The sequence below is a fragment of the Trichechus manatus genome, unplaced genomic scaffold (assembly GCF_000243295.1).
Source record: "Trichechus manatus latirostris isolate Lorelei unplaced genomic scaffold, TriManLat1.0 scaffold00110, whole genome shotgun sequence".
In the NCBI taxonomy this organism is placed as follows: Eukaryota; Metazoa; Chordata; class Mammalia; order Sirenia; family Trichechidae; genus Trichechus; species Trichechus manatus.
The window spans coordinates 5,829,039-5,847,193 of record NW_004444046.1 but is presented as its reverse complement, the minus strand read 5'-3'; the positions used below and the strand labels follow the sequence as shown (position 1 = coordinate 5,847,193).

Below are 18,155 nucleotides of genomic sequence, written 5' to 3'. Positions count from 1 at the left end.
TTTTTTTTTTTTTTTTGTGAATTTGAATTTTGTTCTACATTTTTCTCCCGCTCTGCCTGGGACCCTCTATTGTGATCCCTGTCAGAGCAGTTGGCGGTAGTAGCTGGACACCATCTAGTTGTTCTGGACTCAGTCTGGTGGAGGTTGTGGTAGTTGTGGTCTGTTAGTCCTTTGGACTAATCTTTCCCTTGTGTCTTTGGTTTTCTTTATTCCCCTTTGCTTCAGCCAGGATGGGACCAGTAGATATATCTTAGATGGCCACCCACAGGCTTTTAAGACCCCAGATGCTACTCACCACAGTCGAACGTAGAACATTTTTTTTTATAAGCTATGTTATTCCAGTTGAGCTAGATGTCCCCCGAGACCATGGTCCCCAGCCCTCAGTCCCAGTAACTCAGTCCCTCAGGGAGTTTGAATGTGTCTGTGAAGCTTATATGACTTTGCCTTGGTCAAGTTGCACTGACTTCCCCAGTCAGTATTGTGTACTGTCCTACCCTTCACCAGAGTTGCCACCTATATACTATTTAATGTTTTTCCCTCTCCACCCCTCCCCTCCCTCGTAACCATCAAAGATTCTTTCTGTGTGTAAACCTTTTCATAAGTTTTTGTAATAGTGGTCTCATACAGTATTTGTCCTTTTGTAATTGACTTATTTTACTCAGCATAATGCTTTCCAGATTCATCCATGTTGTGAAATGTTTCACAGATTCGTCATTCTTCTTTATCATTATGTAGTATTCCATTGTGTGTATGTACCATAGTTTGTTTATCCATTCACCTGCTGATGGGCATTTAGGTTGCTTCTATCTTTTTGCTATAGTGAATAATGCTGCAATGAACATGGGTGTGCATATGTCTCTTCGTGTGACGGCTCTTATTTCTCCAGGGTATATTCCTAGTAGTGGGATTGCTAGATCATATAGTATTTCTATTTCTAGCTTTTTAAGGAAACACCATATCATTTTCCAAAATGGCAGTACCATTTACATTCCCACTAGCAGTGCATAAGAGTTCCAATCCCCCTGCAAACTCTCTAACATTTGTTATTTTCTGGGTTTTTTTTTCCCAATAAGTGCCAGTAATGTCCCTCAAGCCTTTTTTAAATACATTTGTAATACTGTTAGATTCTCTCGTCACAGTCTGCATTCTTTTCTGGGATCCTGGGACCTTCTAAATCTTTTTTTTAAATTTGTATACATTATGGTTCACTCTTTGTGCTATAGATCTCTATGAGATATCCGAATAGATTTTTCTTATCCTCTAATAATAACCTAATTATAAGAAAATTGTTTTTGCATATCTTTTTCAATTTTTAAAATGGAAAAACTTAACGTCAGTTGCTCAGGACATTTTAAACATGCTAATAATTATCCTTGTAGCTGACTGCTTATCAACTCATAGAATAGCTATATCTTGATGACAAGTTTGGATGAAATCTCTACTAGAGGCATTCAACCAAGCCTTCAGTGGTTTAGTAAACATTTACTGGATGCTACTTACATGCCAGGCCCAGTGCTTGGCACTGAAAATACCAAGGCTTATGAGATCTGATAATAGCAGGACTCAGTTGAGTGAGTGCAGTGGTGGAGACAGGCTGAGGGTAATGTGGTAGCAGAGTGGAGAGCCACCTAAACCCTCCCAGTGAGGCCAGGTCAGGGTTGGAGGTACCTCAATAGCATCTTAAAGGATGAGTTAGCCAGGGGAAGCGGGAAATGGAAAAAAACTTCCAGGGAGAGAGGACCAACTCAAGTCACCAAGGATTTGGGTAGATGTTTGAGGTAACTACTAGAAGTTAGATGTAGCTAAAGTTAGAAGTGGGAAGCAGGATTTAGTTTTTTAAAAAAAAAAAAAAAATTAGCGAAATAAGCACAAACCAGATAATGGAGGGTCTGTAATCTATATAATCTATCAAATTTATCCTGTGGTTAATGGGGAGCTTCCGAAGATTGAAAGCAGAAGTATGTTTTAGAGAGTTCATTTTGCTGGCTATAAGAGATGGATATGAGGGGGACCAGAGTGGAGATGGGTGACCAGCAGGAAGACTTATTCAAATAAAGGAGGAAGTAGACCTAACTAGAACAATCACAGAAAGGATAGGAAAGATTTGAGGCAGAAGAAGATTTTGAGGAAGAAGAATTGGCAAGACCTAGATTGAATGAGAGGAGCAGATAAGAGAAAGGAATTCAAGATGACCATGGAGTTTCTAGCATGGGAAACTAAATGGCTTGTAATATACAGGAGGAAGCATCAGTTTAGGAAGGAAGATGATGGGTTTAGTTTGGAACAGATTGAGTTGGAGTAACCTGTGCCCACCCAGGTGGAACTATCCAGCAGGAAGCTGAATAAATGAATTACTCATACGAGTGTTCTGCACATGGGTGATGGTTACAATAATAATCATAGACAAGAGTGTACAAAAAGGTTAGTTAGAATGAAGCAGAATCCTGGGACCACCAGTATTTTAAAAGAGCCCGCAAAGGGGAACAGACAGGGAATAAAGAGGTAAAAGGAAAACGATGGAAAGGTTGTCTCTCAAAAGCCAGGGGAGTAGAGGAGGACAGAGGGGAATGATCAGCATGGCAGACACAGGCTAGAAGCCCTACACTGTAAGTGTCAAAGAGTAGCCAGGGAATCTGGGAGCTAACAGATGACCTGCAGAGTTCCTTGGGGTGTTCAAAGTCAAGTATACATAGCAATGGTTTGAGGAGTGAATGACACAGTAGGTTGAGGAGGAAATTGGAGGAAATGGAGATCTTTTTGAGGAGAACTTTAATTAAGAAAGGAAAGAGAGAAATTTAGGTATGGGTGTTACATGCAGGTTAGTGTCACGGGAGACTTTTTAATGCAGTGAGGAAAAGGAGAGACCTGATCATGTTTATTGATTAGGGAAAAGAACCCATGCAGAGGGAGGGGTTGTGAAGACACTGGAAGAAGAGAGAAAAGAAATAACTTCCAATTAATATTGCTCCCCTGCTCTTCTGTTTAGCTATGTGCACCAAACTAGAAATATTGTATTGATGAATTAATTATTCTGTCTTTACCCATCACTTTATATACCTTATTAGTCTCTTAACCCCAGTAGATAATGATCCTATGGAAGTTGGGGATTGTGTCTTTTTTGTTTTATGTTTTTTCTAGCATCTAGCATAATGCATGTCACATAGTAATATTTTAATAAGTATATCTATGAATGAATGAACAAAATGCTAAGGGGTTCATAAAGATTGAAATGGCAGAGCTCTGAGCTCTAAGCCCATAAAAGTAACAGACAGGGAACAGAGAGGTAAAACGAAAAGTAAGAAAAGTTTGTTTCACAAAAGCCAGGTGGGAAAGAAGGTGATATCAACAATGGCAGACACAATCCAGAAGCCCTATTCCATAATTTAAAAATGTTCTGCACTTCGAGAAAGATGAACTTAGATTGCATTTTGCCTTTTCAAAAGAAATGTGTAAAGAGGTGGTTTGAGACATGTAGAAATTTGTGGGAATTTTCAGGAATCCAAAGCCATTACCTTATGTCAAACTACGTGGTAACACAAAAATTCAGGTAAATACAACATTCATCTTGATAAATCTCAAATGTTTCCTGGATTTGAAACCTAGATTAAAGGCACTCCTCATGTAGATTCATCAGCTGCATAATCAGCATAAAGTAATACAAAGAATTTAGGGTACAGTTTAGTGCTACTATCTAGATAATCCATTGTCTTCCAAAGCTAAATACTTCTGTTTATAACTTGTTTCCTCCTTTTAAACTCACCTCCCCACACTGTACAAGTAATGACTTGCACAAATAGACAAGTGACCTCACCAAGGGTGGTTTATCAAGGTGAAACCCTCTACCATATACGTACATAAATTTACATATGACCTTAGATGCTAATCAGTATATACAAGTAACAATACAAATGTTTATGCATGCACACGCACAGAATGCACATACTAGTTTTTGTGTCCTGATGTTTGTTTATTCAATCAACAAGTTGTCTCTAGTACTATGATGGGAATCCCTGCCCCCCAAAAAAATTAAAATCTACTCGTCAGGCAAAGATACGTATAGCAAGCCATATGCTAAATGAGAAATGAAAGATCAAAGATCAAGGAAAGACTGGAGAAGTCTTTGTCAAAGAGACTCAAAAATATTTCAGCAGATAGAAAAACCAGCATGTCTACTAAGTGGACCTGGAAATAAACACCCACAAATCCTCAATGCCTTATGAATAGGGTTGCTTCTTCAGATATGACTGTTATAACTAGTTGGCTAAGCTTACCAAGTAAAACGCTAAAAGCATCAAGATACACTTACATTTGCACACAACCCTTTTTGAAGGAGCCATATGTTTTGAAACTTGAAGATAACTAAGATTACTCTAATCTTATTCAATTCAGTGGACATTTTGGAGGATCGGTGATATGCCAGTACTGAGTAGATACTGGGGATTCAAAGATAAGTAAGGTCTAGTTCTAGAAGAGATCATGATACCACTGATAAATGCTGCGAACTAGAAGTGTAAATAAATAGCCAAGAAAGCAATAAGGAATTAACTCCTTAGCAGTCACATAATAAATGAATGTGGTAGGGACACCTTTGCCTTGTGGTCTCATCTCACTGAAAACACCATTTCGGCAATAGGGTTATTTTGACCCTACAGCATGCTCTTTGCACTATTAATGGTGTGGGCAGTTAATACAAGGTATGCAGAATGAGCAGCTATATACACAGGCCAACCCTACACTACAGAACAACCTTGGACTATCTTAGAGAAATTGTTCGCTGTTGTAGTGGAAAATTGACTAAGGAAGAAATACAGATTTTTACCTTTTATTCAGTCTGTGTGGAAATCAGATGACACGTTGCATTGGGCAAATCTGCCGCAAAAGACCTCTTTGAGGTGTTCAGAAGCAAAGATGTCACTTTAAGGACTAGGGTATGCCTGACCCAAGCCATGGTGTTTTCAGTTGCCTTGTATGCATGCAAATCTGGACAAAGAATAAAGAAGACTGAAGAAGAATGAGTGCCTTTGAATTATGGTGTTGGTGAAGAATATTGAATATACCGTGGACTGCCAGAAGAACAAACAAATCTGTCTTGGAAGAAGGTACCCAGAATAATGTCCTTCTCCAGAGACTGGTCCCTCCTGATAACACATCCAAAGTATGTAAGATGAAGTCTTACCATCCTCACTTCTAAGGAACATTCTAGCTGTACTTCTTCCAAGACAGATATGTTCCTTCTTCTGGCAGTCCATAGTATATTCAGTATTCTTCGACAACACCATAATTCAAAGGTATCAATTCTTCTTCAGTCTTCCTTATTCATTGTCCAGCTTTTGCGTGCATACGAGGTGATCGAAAATACCACAGCTTGGGTCAGGTGCATCTTAGTCCTCAGAGTGACATCTTTGCTTTTGAACACTTTAAAGAGGTCTTTTGCAGCAGATTTGCCCAATGCAATAATATGTCATTTGATTTCTTGACTGCTGCTTCCATGGGCATTGATTGTGAATCCCAGTAAAATGAAATCCTTGACAACTTCAATATTTTTTCCATTTATCATGATGTTGCTTATTGGTCCAGTTGTGAGACTTTTTGTTTTCCCATATTTACATTCATTCAATCCACTGCACCTGTTTAGTAACTTCAAAGTAGTAAGTGTCTTGCTATCCATTTCTTATCTGGACTCACCTTCTTTTTCCCTCTCCCTTTTGGATGAAAATCCTTGAAATATTTTTTCTCTGCCCTAGAGATATCATAAATCTGGCATGTTTCTTGCTAGATGGAGTGTTTTAATCAAGCCAGTGAACTTTAGTAAAATCCAAGAGGCCAAAGATAATTTTTAAATATACAAGAAACAATTAAAAATAGCAGAACAAATGCTAAGGGATGTAATTAATGCACCTAACAAGAAAAACAGGCCCTGGTACCTTTTCTGCTTTTACAAAACCCACTTGAAAAGGGAGACAGCTGGGAAAGTAGGATATTAATCAGTACTACACTAACAACTACTCCCTCTTTCTGAAGCCACCTTGTATCAAGCCTGCACCTGTGGGTGAGCCACAGGACCTGTCTTGTTATCAATATCCTTGAGTTCTTAAGTAGAAGTTCTCTGTCATGCAAATAAGACGTTTCACCTGATAGTCATCGTGAAGCTCATTATGGGAAGTCATTTATGACTTTTTGAGCCCTGATGCTGTGTGCACAGGTCACACAGAAAACAGTAGGTCCATGCTATTGGGCTGTGCCAAGATCCTCTTACCTTCTCCCATTGTATCATTTTGGTTTTTGCCTTTTTGTTTTTTGTTTTTTTTTTTTTCATTTTTAAAAATTTTATTGTGGGAAAATATATATAATGTAAAATTTGCCACTTTAGCCTTTTTTAGATGTATAATTCAGTGCCATTAATTACATTCATGATGTGGTACAACCATCAACTATTTCCAAAATGTTTTCATCACCCTAAGTGGAAACTCTGTACCCATTAAGCATTAACTCCTCACTCCCCCTCCCCTCCTCAGCCCCTGGTAACCTCTAATCTCCTTCCTGTCTGTCTGTGTTTGCCTGTTACAGCTATTTCATATAAGTGGAATCATATAATATTTCTCACTTTGCGTTTGATGTATTTCACTTAGCATAATGTTTTCAAGGTTCATCCATGCTGTAGCGTGTATTAGACCCTCATTATTTTATGGCTGAATAATATTCCATATGTATATCCCATACTGTTCATCCAGTCATCTGTTGATGGACATTTGGGTCTTTTCTACCTTTTGGCTGTTGTGAATAATGCTGATATGGACGTGTATGCACACGTATCTGTTTGAGTCCCTGCTTGCAGTTCTTTTAAGTACATACCTAGGAGTAGAATTGCTGGTTCATACGGTAATTATATGTTTAACTTTTGTAGGAACCTTCAAACTATTTTCCACAGTGGATACACCATTTTACATTCCCACCAGCAATGCACAAGGGTCCCATTATATCTTAAACACAAGAGCAAAAAACAAACTGGAAGTAAATGTACCACAGTGTGGGATCATTAGATAGATAGATAGCTGCTATCGAGTCAACTCTGACTCATGGTGACCTTATATACAACAGAACGAAACATTGCCCTGTCCTGCATCATCCTCACCATCACTGGCATGTTTGAGTTCATTGTTGTGGGTATTGTGCCAGTTCATCTTACTGAGGGTCTGCCTTGCCATTGCTGGCCCTCTGCTTCACCAAACATGATGCCCTCTTCCAGCGATTGATCCCTCTTGTTGCCATGTCCACAGCAAGTAAGTCAGACAGTCTTCTGTTGTAATCCATAAAGTTTTCATTGGCTAATTTTTGGAAGTAGATCTCCAGACCTTTCTTTCTAATCTGTCTTAGTCTGGAAGCTCTGCTGAAACCTGTCCACCATGGATGAGCCTGCTATTATTTGAAGTACCGTGGCATCGCTTCCAGCATCACAGCAACACACAAGCCACCATAGTACAACAAATTGACGGATGGATGGTGGTTGGGGTCATTACAGAGGTTTAAAAAACTACTGAATATTGTTTGAGCTAAACAGCCCAGTTGATGGATGCCCCAGTAAACCAGAATGCCCTTAATTGATATTTCTTCCTCATAAATAGTGGAAACCCTGTTTATCTAATGATTAACTTTTGAGCTCCTACTGTGTGCCCATCTCTGTACTGGGTACTGGGTGTACAGTGGCAAACAGAGAGGCAAGGACACTGCTCTCACAAGCATATGTTCCAGTGAGAAAGGGAGAAAGTAAAAGAGAATAAAAAAGATAAAGAATTACAAATTCTGATGAGAGCAATTCAGGAAACAGGGTGAAGAGAAAGAAGAGGAGGGTCTGGTGGGATAATACATAGATAGATGGTGAGGGACGGCTTCTTGGGGGAAAGTAGCACTTAAGAGGAAACCAGAGGAATGAAAAGCAGCCAGCCAAGAGCCAGTGTGGGAGAGAGCTTCCCAGGCAGAGGGAAAAGATCGGGGTGTCTGGTGGTCAAAGAAAAGAAGGAGGGGACCAGATCATGCAGAGCTTGGTGGATCCTGACACTGACTTCAGCATTTTTTTTGCATGGAGAGCAGAAAGTCAGCTCACTCTGGCTGCTGAGTGGACAGTGGTCAAGTGGGGATGGGGCAGATATGGGACATTTGATCCCACTTAGGTAGGTAAGTAGATAAATAGGGAGGTAGATAGGTGCCATCAAGTGAACTCAAACTCATTAGGACCTTATGCTCAACAGAACAAAACATTACCCAGTCCTGTGTCATCCTCACAGTTGAGCCCATCGTTTTGGCTATTCTGCCAATCCATTTTACCGGGGGTCTCCTGGTTACCAAGGAAGGGGAAAGGGGGAGTCCTTGCTTAGGGAGCATTGAGATTCTGCTAATGGTGGTGAAATAATTTGGAAACAGCGATGATGGTCGCACAACATGATGAACATTATCAATGTCTCTGAATTGTACACGTAAAAAATGTTGATTGGCAAATGTTTTATTATATAAATTTTTACCACAAAAAAATTAATATGGACAGGAAACAGGTATTCCCTAAACAGACATCATCATGAATACTATTTCTTCCAATCTCAGACCAACGGGAGCTCCTGGGAGCAACGAGCAGTACAATGTGGGGATGGTCGGGACGCACGGGCTGGAGACCTCCCACGCCGACACTTTCAGCACCAGTATTTCAAGAGAAGGAACCTTGATGATAAGAGAGGTAAGTTGGTATAAAAACTGTATAGAAGAAGTGCATTTCTTAAGTGGTTTTTACGTTAGTTTTTTCACAGAATGCTTACAGCATGTATTTTAAGCATGGGGAATGAAGAGGGGGAGAACCTGTGCTTCTAGATGGTTGAGTGATTTTAATTGTCCGCCCCTTTCCTGCATCCTTCTAAGCTTTTGTAGAGTGACTTAATTATATTAGTCCAAATTCTTCAGTAGGAGCTATGCAAACCGGAATACAGAATTCGGGCCTCAGGCTATAAAACTGGCAAACGCAGATGTTTCCTACAACAGGAAAAGAGAAATGAATGGTCTCTGAATAGCATCAGTGGCCTTGTTCTGCCTCCTCCTGCCATGGTTTTATCTTTGTGTATTTTATGTAGAAAATGCTCAGTAGTTCCAAGACATGGTGATATTATCTTCTCTAATTAAGTCATTAAGCTATTTTGGTAGAAGAACAAAGAGATAAGAAGATGTACTTAAAAATGCACCTTAGCAGTTTGGAGGATTTTGTTTTTTTAAACCTGAGGAACATCATTTGGTTTGAGAGGACCACATGTTCCCTTTTAGCCATCCTTCCAATATGTAGCAATTCCCTACTGTGTCTGTTAACCAGAAGTTCCTTGACAAATTAGAATCCATCTTTTCTTCTTTTTTACTTCATTGCCACCATGCAAGTTCAGGAGCAGGTTTTTACTTTTACGGAAAGCGATGGTTGGTAACATTGGGCAATGGCTACTTCACCTCTCCCTGCGTCCATTTTCTCGTCTATAAAATTTCATGAGAACAGTGTATAAGTCATAGGACAGCTGGGAGGATCAAATGAATGAATACATGTTAACATTCAGTCCGTGTTAACTATTTTGTTTTCTCTCACTCTCTCCAAAGTGTTGAGTTCTCCTTTTACTTGAGTGCTCCCCACTCTTCCCTCTGAAATGTAGACAGACATCATCTCCCATTCTTCTTCCTCAGCCAGAATAGAGTTGGGAAACCCTAATAGTAAGCTTTGCTATCCAAAAAGAGAAGAGGGTTATCTCATTTTTGTAAGAAAGAAAGGAACTGCAGTTTTGAAATGAATAAGGCCTTGGAAGTAATAATTGGCAGTGGGGCTATAACTAGAAGACTGGTTCACAGAGCAACTTGCTAGAATTTCATTTCATGTCCTTGTAGAATCTTTCAAGTAGGCTTTAAGAATCCGTTTATGTATGTTCAAAATGAAAAACAGACTTGGCTGCAAAGCTGACATTGTATAGTGCTGGTATATAAATCTCTCATTGTGGTGGATGGATAATTTCAGTGGAAGTATGGAAGGTTTCTATCACTATAGCTTGCCACCTGGGAAAACATGAGCGAGAATGTTCTGGACTGAGTTGCTTTCTGACTCCAAATAAAAGGGCTACAATTTCTAGTGTGATTTAAATAAAATTTGCTTGAGTCTCTATGACGGAGTCCGTTGGATCCACATTTTCAGTTCTGTTGCCAGCCACATCTGAATGGTGCCATACTATTTAAAACACTCCAGTATTGTAAGACCACAGCCAGTCACTTTGGAAATAGCATTCACCAGTGTCTCATATGAATTTAATTTGTTGAGGGACCAAAAATTTTTTTGTCTTCTGAGTTTCCAAATTCTACCTTTCCTAAATGTGGACTTTTAAAATAACAAACCTTGAGTTGAAATCTGTTGATAGCACCTGCTTCATCAAGATAAACTCAGGATAAAGTATGTACCTAAAAAAATAAGAAAATAAAGTAAAAACTCCTTACAATAGGATTGGCTTGTATGGTGCTATTAGTTCAGTTCCCCAAGATGAACATTAAGGAGAACTCACTCAACTTGTTATTCTCATGTTAGTAGACTAGATAGTTCTTGCAGAACATACTGGATCTACTACCCATAATATTGGGCATAGTTGTTAGTTGCCATCAGGTCAGTTCCAACTTATGGTCACCCCATTTGTGCAGGGCAGAACTGTGCTCCATAGGATTTTCAAGGCTGTCACCTTTCAGAAGCAGATCACCAGGCCTATCTCCCAAGGTGCTTCTGGGTAGGTTCGAACCACTAACCTTTTGGCGAGTAGTCGAGCACTTAACCAGTTGCACCACCCAGGGACTTTGTGTGTGGTAGCCACTTGAATTCCCCCTGGTAGTACACACCTCTGCACACGTGGTTACAGCTTTCCCTCTTCTACAGCCCCATAGGATCTTTCCTTACTCTAGCTTCAGAACGCACCATGCCAGCTCTCATCCAACACTATGCTCACGGGGGCCTGTCTGCCGGAAAAGCTATCCTCCCTTCCCCAGCATCTGCCCATTCTTCACCCAGCAGACCCCTGTGGGTCCCACTCAGCCTTCCCTTCCTACTTGAAGCCTTTGCTGGGACCCCATGGGCCTCTGTCCAGAGCACTTTCCTTGCTGACTAGCTGGTATCTGTGTGGTGTCTGTCTACTCGACCCTGAGCCAGGGCACTAACTTGTCATCATGAAGGCTCTTTTGGTTACAAATAATGGGAGGGGGGAAGAGGGGAAAGGAAGACACTTAAGCAAAAAAAAAAAAAAAAAAAGTAAGGGGGAGGGTAAGGAAGTTAAGATTTGGAGGTATTTCTTGTAAAGAACCCAGTGAATTGGGCCCTCCTACAGGACTGGACCCAGAGCTAAAAAGTGGACAGGCGCTCTGGCGACTTCTCTTAGGCATGTCTCTGGCTTTCTCGCTGTCCATTGCACCCTACCCTCATCTCTGCTTTCCTCCACATTTCTCCTTTCTTCTTCTCTCTTTCTGAAGACCAGCTTTCTCTTCTTCACATGCACATGCTCTTGGTCCCCCCCGCTTCCATTGCAAGATACTCACCTCATCCCCGTTCAGCTGCCTGACAGAGACAAACTAGTATCTCTCAGTCCTAATATGAAATTCCAGTGGGAATCTGATCCCACTTGGCTCAGGCGGTCCTGACTGTGGCTAGAGAGCGGAACCACCTAGTATAAACAGGGCACCTGGGATCTGGCGCCAGATAGCCTGGATTCAAATCCTGATTTCACTACTTACAGCCTGTGTCACTGGGTTCCTTCCGTGAAGTACCTCCAAGTTAATTAAATTCTTTATATTGCAGTTTTTTCATCTGTAAGATGGGGACAGTGGAAGCTAGCCCACGGTATTACTGCGTAAATAAAGTGTAAGCACAGTGTCGGTGCTTCAGCGTCCACTCCAGGAGGATGGTGAAGAGCCTGAAGATCATAGATAAATTGTTGGGGGCCTTTTAACCAGTTCCTTGAGGGCCAGGGGCTATTGCTTATGTACCTTTGTGGCCCCAGCAGAGTGCCTGGCACAAAGCAGGTGTTTAATAAGAAGGCACTGGGTAAATGAACAAAAGGGTGATACCTCAGAAGTGGGCAGATTGCGGGGTCATTGCAGGATTCCCACAGGCTTCTCTCCGTCCGGGCCGTTCCCCTTCGTTAGCCCGTTCACGTTTCTCTTCATGACCAGTACGTGTGTACCAGTTTTCGGCTTGAGGCAGAACGCTGCTGATAAAAGAGAGTTAGAGTGCAAAATTCTAAAGCGGCAATGTGTGATTTATGCTACTGGGAGGTCGGGGTAAATGTTAAAAAGCTTTTCAATATTTGAACACAAGTTGGAAGGAGAAGCTGCCAGGTACACAGAAAATAGGGGATAACAAGATAAATTAGGACTGAGCTCCCTAAATGTAATTTAGAAGATGAAATGTTCAACTGTGAGAATAGGCATGAGCACTGTGGCAAAATGAATCCAGAGAACATCCCTCCCACACAGTGTATAGTCCAGGAGCGTGTTGCCAAGAAACAGAGAGGACACTAAAGCTTTCCAATTCTTTCTCAATCTTCCTGGTAGCATCAATTACCTGCACCCTTTCAGAAATGTGAGAGCCTGTTTTCTCTCTCAAGGGCCTCCTTTCGCTTCTGGCCAGAGACAGGTGCAGAGCTGCCATAGCAAGGCCAAGACAGGCTCCAGAAGGAAGAAGCCAGGCTGATGAGATGGGTAAAAAAGGGCACAGACCCCTGCCCCCACCAGTGCCAGTGAAGGCAGAGGTACATCTGCCACGGCCTCACTGATGATCGTGAGATGTTTAGCAAAATGCTGCACACTTTGTAGGCGCTCAGAAATGTTGGGTGAATAAATGAAAGAAAGAAAAGGCAGAGGGAGGAATCAGGTCTGCTCTGAGAAACCTCAAGGAACCTGCTACGTAAATACTATTCAGAAAGTGCAGCACTAATGAGGTCTACAGTGTGGACGTTGGCTTACAAGGACCAGAGATGTCCAGTGATCCTGTCTTTCTTCCCTAGGATTTCTGGGGTGAGGCTGTGTTCTGCAGAGCAGCGGTTTCCAAACTTGTTAGGTCACACAACCCTCTCAGTAAAAATCATAGAGCATGTCACAAAAAACAGTGTATTTATTTATTTACAAATCATACATTTGCCCTCCCGTGCGAACATTATATGCATTATAAAATACCTTTAAAACAAAAAGAAAACCAAACCAGTTGCCGTCGAGTCGACTCCAGCCCGTGGTGACCTCATGTGTTTCAGAGTAGAACTGCTCCACAGAGTTTTCATAGCTGTGATCTTTTGGAAGCAGATCACCAGGCCTTTCTTCTGAAGTGTTCCTGGGTGGGTTTGAACCGCCAACCTTCCTGTTAGTAGCCAAGCACTTAACCATTCGTCACACCCAGGGACTCCAAAGTACCTAATAAAAGACACTAAAAAGGGATATAAACAGTATTTCAAATGCTTTGCTAGTCATGATGACTTCATGGTTACTATCACAAGGCACAATGTTTACTTATTGAATGATTTAACATCAGTGACGTTGAAATTCAAGAGAGCGGATGTAAATCCATATTTTCAAATAACCTTCTTCATTGTTTCAATATTTTTTGGTAACTCATGTCAGATCTGATTACTCATTGTTTTGACCTAAAGATTGACAAAAAGTCCAATGAGTTGGGTAAGTACCATCCCTGCCATTTTCTTGTAGTACACGTGTAGGTGGATTATTAGTATTATCTCACCCCACTTCTTTCCAGCAGTATCTTAAGTCTTAAATCTATGTTGTGGGTTTATTTAATTGTAACCTGGTAATATGATCTGCACATCCAGTTATCTGGTACACATACACACACACATACACACAACCAAAGAGGTGCTGAGAAACACAGATCCCACTCAGGCCCTCCACCTTGTGGGATTTCCATTTCCCCATAGGGGACCCACACACCATATGTGACCCCTGAGTGTCCCTCACACAGAAGCATAAGGCCTCAGGGTCAATTTGTATACTAAATATTTGTAAAAATGTTATTTCTTTTTTATTTTCTTAGGTAAAGTCGAAATTTGAGTGTTACCTCCCATACCCCAGTGGGCCCATTTACCACAGTGCCTTTGTATGTGAGGGGCATGTTGCTCTGTGGCCTTTGCGCTCCACTCTAATGCTCCCTGTTGTTGTGCCCTGCAGACATCCGGAGAAAAGAAGCGATCTGGCCACAGTGACAGCAATGGTTTCGCCGGACACATCAACCTCCCAGACCTGGTGCAGCAGAGCCATTCTCCAGCTGGAACCCCAACCGAGGGCCTGGGGCGTGTTTCCACCCATACCCAGGAGATGGACTCCGGGACCGAAGTAGGTGCTGGGCAGCAGGTGCAACAGTTCTGTCCTCCTTCTGGGGTTCAGGAACCCTGCTTTCTGCAAAACTGAGGCTTTGCCAAGCTCCCTGAAATGTGTTTGGTTGGTTTTATTGATGCAGATACTCAAAATGGAGGAAATCATAGAATCAGAGCAGTGAAAAGTTCTCAAATAACATCCAGACCAATACCTATTTTTAGAGATAAGAATACTGAGGCTCAGAGAGACTAAGTGACTCAAACCAAGGCTCACAGCTGGTTTGTGGCAGAGCTAGGACCAGAACTGGGACCTCCTATCTCCCAGGCCAGTGATGAAAACTTCAGCCTATAGAGATTGGGGCCCTGGCACACTCATTAAAGAGCTCGTCTGCTAACCAAAAGGCTGGCAGTTCACATCCACCAGCACTCCTTGGAAACCCCATGGGGCAGTTCTACTCTGTCCTATAGAGTCACTATGAGTTGGAATCGATTCAATGGCAACGGGTTTGGTTTGGTATAGAGATTTCAAGGCCAACAGTTGAAAAAATGCATTGCCCTCAAACCTAATATCTTCATGAAGTCTCTATATAAGGCATGTAGATATAAGTATCACTTTAAGGAAACTATCATAGGAAGGAAAATTCTGCAGTCCCTGGATGAAATCATCCCTGAATTGAAGATATTAAGGCTTTTTTAGCCAACACCAATCCACCTTCATCACCAGGCCAGAGTGGAAGATCCCAAAGGCCCCAAGAGGGAGCCTCCTGGGGTGAGTGTGTTCAGGATATAGTGCTGCTGTGTATACATGCTCACTTAGTCCATTGCCAATTGTGTCAGTAAGATTGCTTTTACTTAAAGAAAGAGAGATGCTCTGTCACCACAGTGATCTTAGAGATATTTAGGTACCATATATGGTTCCAAATGAAATTAGCTCAGTGTACCTCCTGCAGTCTGATAATTAATGAAACCCCTGAAATGCACAGTGGCCAGTGAGTAACAATACCAGGAGATGCTGGAGAGAGAGGCGGGCACTTTGACCAGGAGATTAGAGTGTGAACAGCTGGATACATTGAAGAGTCTGTAATCATTTTAAAGCCTGAGCAAAGTATTGTTAGCATTATTTGCTCCTGCAGTATTTATTCATCTTCTCTTCTGAATCTTCTCTTGCTTTTTGATCAGTATGGCATGGGGAGCAGCACCAAAGCCTCCTTTACCCCCTTTGTGGATCCCAGAGTATACCAGACGTCTCCTACCGATGAAGATGAAGAGGATGAAGAATCGGCAGCAGCAGGTAAGCTAGAAGGTGTTTTAGAAATAGCTTGGTTTCACTTTCTGTGTGGCCTGATAAGGAAATCAATCATTGGTTCAGTCGTTGAAGCCATTTACTGCTTAGGCCCGTCTTACCTGGAAGTTTTTTATTATCATTATTTTTGTAGGAGTCCTCAGACAAATTTCTTTCCTTCCTTTTTTTTCCCCGTCTCTTCTATTTTGCTTCTGGTAGGAGCCCAGAAGTATCCAGGAACCCTAGAAAAAGCTGTTCTCAGAGATCTCTGAATTTACCACATATTTCTCAAAAGCAGTTTCTGGGTACAATGCTTTGCATGCAGTAGGCACTCCATAAGTGCTTGTTGCCCTGTGTTGAATTCTAGGTGTGTACTTCCCACCACGAAGGTCTGACTGATGTAGAAGAGCATTTTGCTTTCTAGACTTCTGCAACTCACTAATCATCAAAGTCACCTTAGGCCAATGTGTCAAGTGATAATGTGGGATTTTAGGAAGTCAATCTTTCCTTCATACATTATAGGAGGTGGGGATGGTGTGTTTAATTTTGTAAGATTAGTATCAATCTTCTAAACCACCCAAATAGTATCTGTAAGCCTTTTTTGCTAATGGATAAAATAGTGCTTCTATGAATGACTTACAATTTACTACTAAAAAAAAAGTAGAAAATACAGATACATTCCCAGTTTCTCTGCCTTTACTGTAAAGCATACTAAACATGGAGAAATCCCAGTGTTTTGAAACCCTTTCTCTACATCTCCACTGGTCAGCTTTTAAGATGCCACTGACTTCTCTGATTCTTTTTCTCAAAGCTCTGTTTACTAGCGAACTTCTTAGGCAAGAACAGGCCAAACTCAATGAAGCAAGAAAGATTTCAGTGGTAAATGTAAACCCAACCAACATTCGGCCTCATAGCGACACACCAGAAATCAGAAAATATAAGAAACGATTCAACTCAGAAATCCTTTGTGCAGCTCTGTGGGGTAAGTCGGTGCTTTTTACTACTGTTTAATGAACCACCCCTCGAACGTTAAAAGCCTGTGGATCTTACCATCAGAAGAGCACTGGCTGCATCACGGGTGTTAGATACCTGACCTGGGACTCTTGTGGCCTCAGGCGAGACCAAGAGCAGTTTTATATGTAGAAAGAGCTAATACCCTGCTACCCAGGGCAATGGGATCAGATTCAGAACCACCTTGTCACATAACAGTGACGGGCTAAAGCCCAACAACAGAACTAGCTACCACTTACACATACCCACTGTGTGATGTGCCCCCCATCCTGTCTCTGTGACCACTCAGCACCCTGCACAGGGAGTAAAGGTATTGCTTCCATTTCACAGCTGAAAAACCAGCTGAGCATATTTATGTGAATTACCCCAAGCCTCGCAACTAGTGGTAGCATGATCAACTTGGAAAATACAACAGATGATGAGCCTTACGTTTAGCTGAAAACATCAGTTACATCTGCAGTTCTTGTAAAACAGATCTGCAGGTTTTAGCTGACCCCAAACTCTGTCTAGGTGTGATGTGACTCAGAGTCGCAGTCTGTGTTACCATAAACGCCACATACAGATCAAGGAAGGACATGGCCCTTCTGTACCCATCTAACATGCTATGCACTACAATTTTAAAGGGGCAGGAGCATTTGGGAGGTAAGCAGGGAAAAGTGAGAAGCCTGGAAACCATTTCATGTGAGGTGTGATGGAGAGGCCTGAGACTTTTTCCTCTGGAGAAAGACAGTTGGAAAGAAGAAGACAAGATAGCCATCTTTAAATATCTAAAGAGTTGACAAGTGGACGAGGGTGTTGACATATTCATGTGGTACAGAAGGTAGAAGTATTACAAGCAAGAGAAGCTAGAAAGTCCATATTCATTAATACGGTCCATTGCACAGTGTACCTCTTGTGTGTGTGTGTGTGTGTGTGTGTGTAATTTCCTAAAGATGAACTTTTTAGGATTGTAGCTATCCAGACAAGACCACTTACTGCCAGAGCTTTTGTAATGGGGATTACTGCACTGGGAGGCAGGCTGGACTAGATTTAGATATCTGAGGAGTCCCTTACAGTCACTATTTCTATGATTCTCAGGCTATTAAACTTCCACTTAGATTGGTTTATTAGTTCCCTATCAGAGAGCAGAACCTTGAGGGTATGGGACGTGTGAGGAGGAGGAACGGATTTTCTTCCAGTGGGGTATGGAAATGGGGAACTCTATTGTATGTTGAAGGAGGGGTGGGCTAGAACTCACTGCGTGAATAGGGATCAGGGTGAATCTTGGGGAGGGATAGGGATGGTATTTATAGAGAGACAAGAAACAGGTGGTTGTTGGAGGAAAGGAATAAAGGCAAATTGGGCTAGCTTCACAATTGCGCCTAAGGCTCCTCTTGAGAAGGACTCTCTATCCTTGGTAGTAAATGGCTAGATGTAATGAATGCTGCTACCAGTTTATAAAAGAAAACAGTAAAATTTCATTACCAGAGGGACAGTGATTTAATTACTGTATCAGAGCTTCTCTT

At 41.6% G+C, this 18,155-nt stretch overlaps 1 protein-coding gene across 12 annotated transcripts in view; it reads left to right on the top strand.

Annotated features, from left to right (window-relative positions):
• The window catches only part of TNIK (TRAF2 and NCK interacting kinase), a 469,288-nt gene that overhangs the window by 429,556 nt on the left and 21,577 nt on the right, over positions 1-18,155 (top strand). For all 12 annotated transcript variants that reach the window (XM_023737917.1, XM_023737914.1, XM_023737916.1 and 9 more), the window contains 4 exons: positions 8,596-8,725; positions 14,212-14,376; positions 15,537-15,648; positions 16,451-16,621. In XM_023737917.1, coding sequence (XP_023593685.1) covers positions 8,596-8,725; positions 14,212-14,376; positions 15,537-15,648; positions 16,451-16,621 — 578 coding nt within the window. The remainder of the gene's footprint in view (positions 1-8,595; positions 8,726-14,211; positions 14,377-15,536; positions 15,649-16,450; positions 16,622-18,155) is intronic.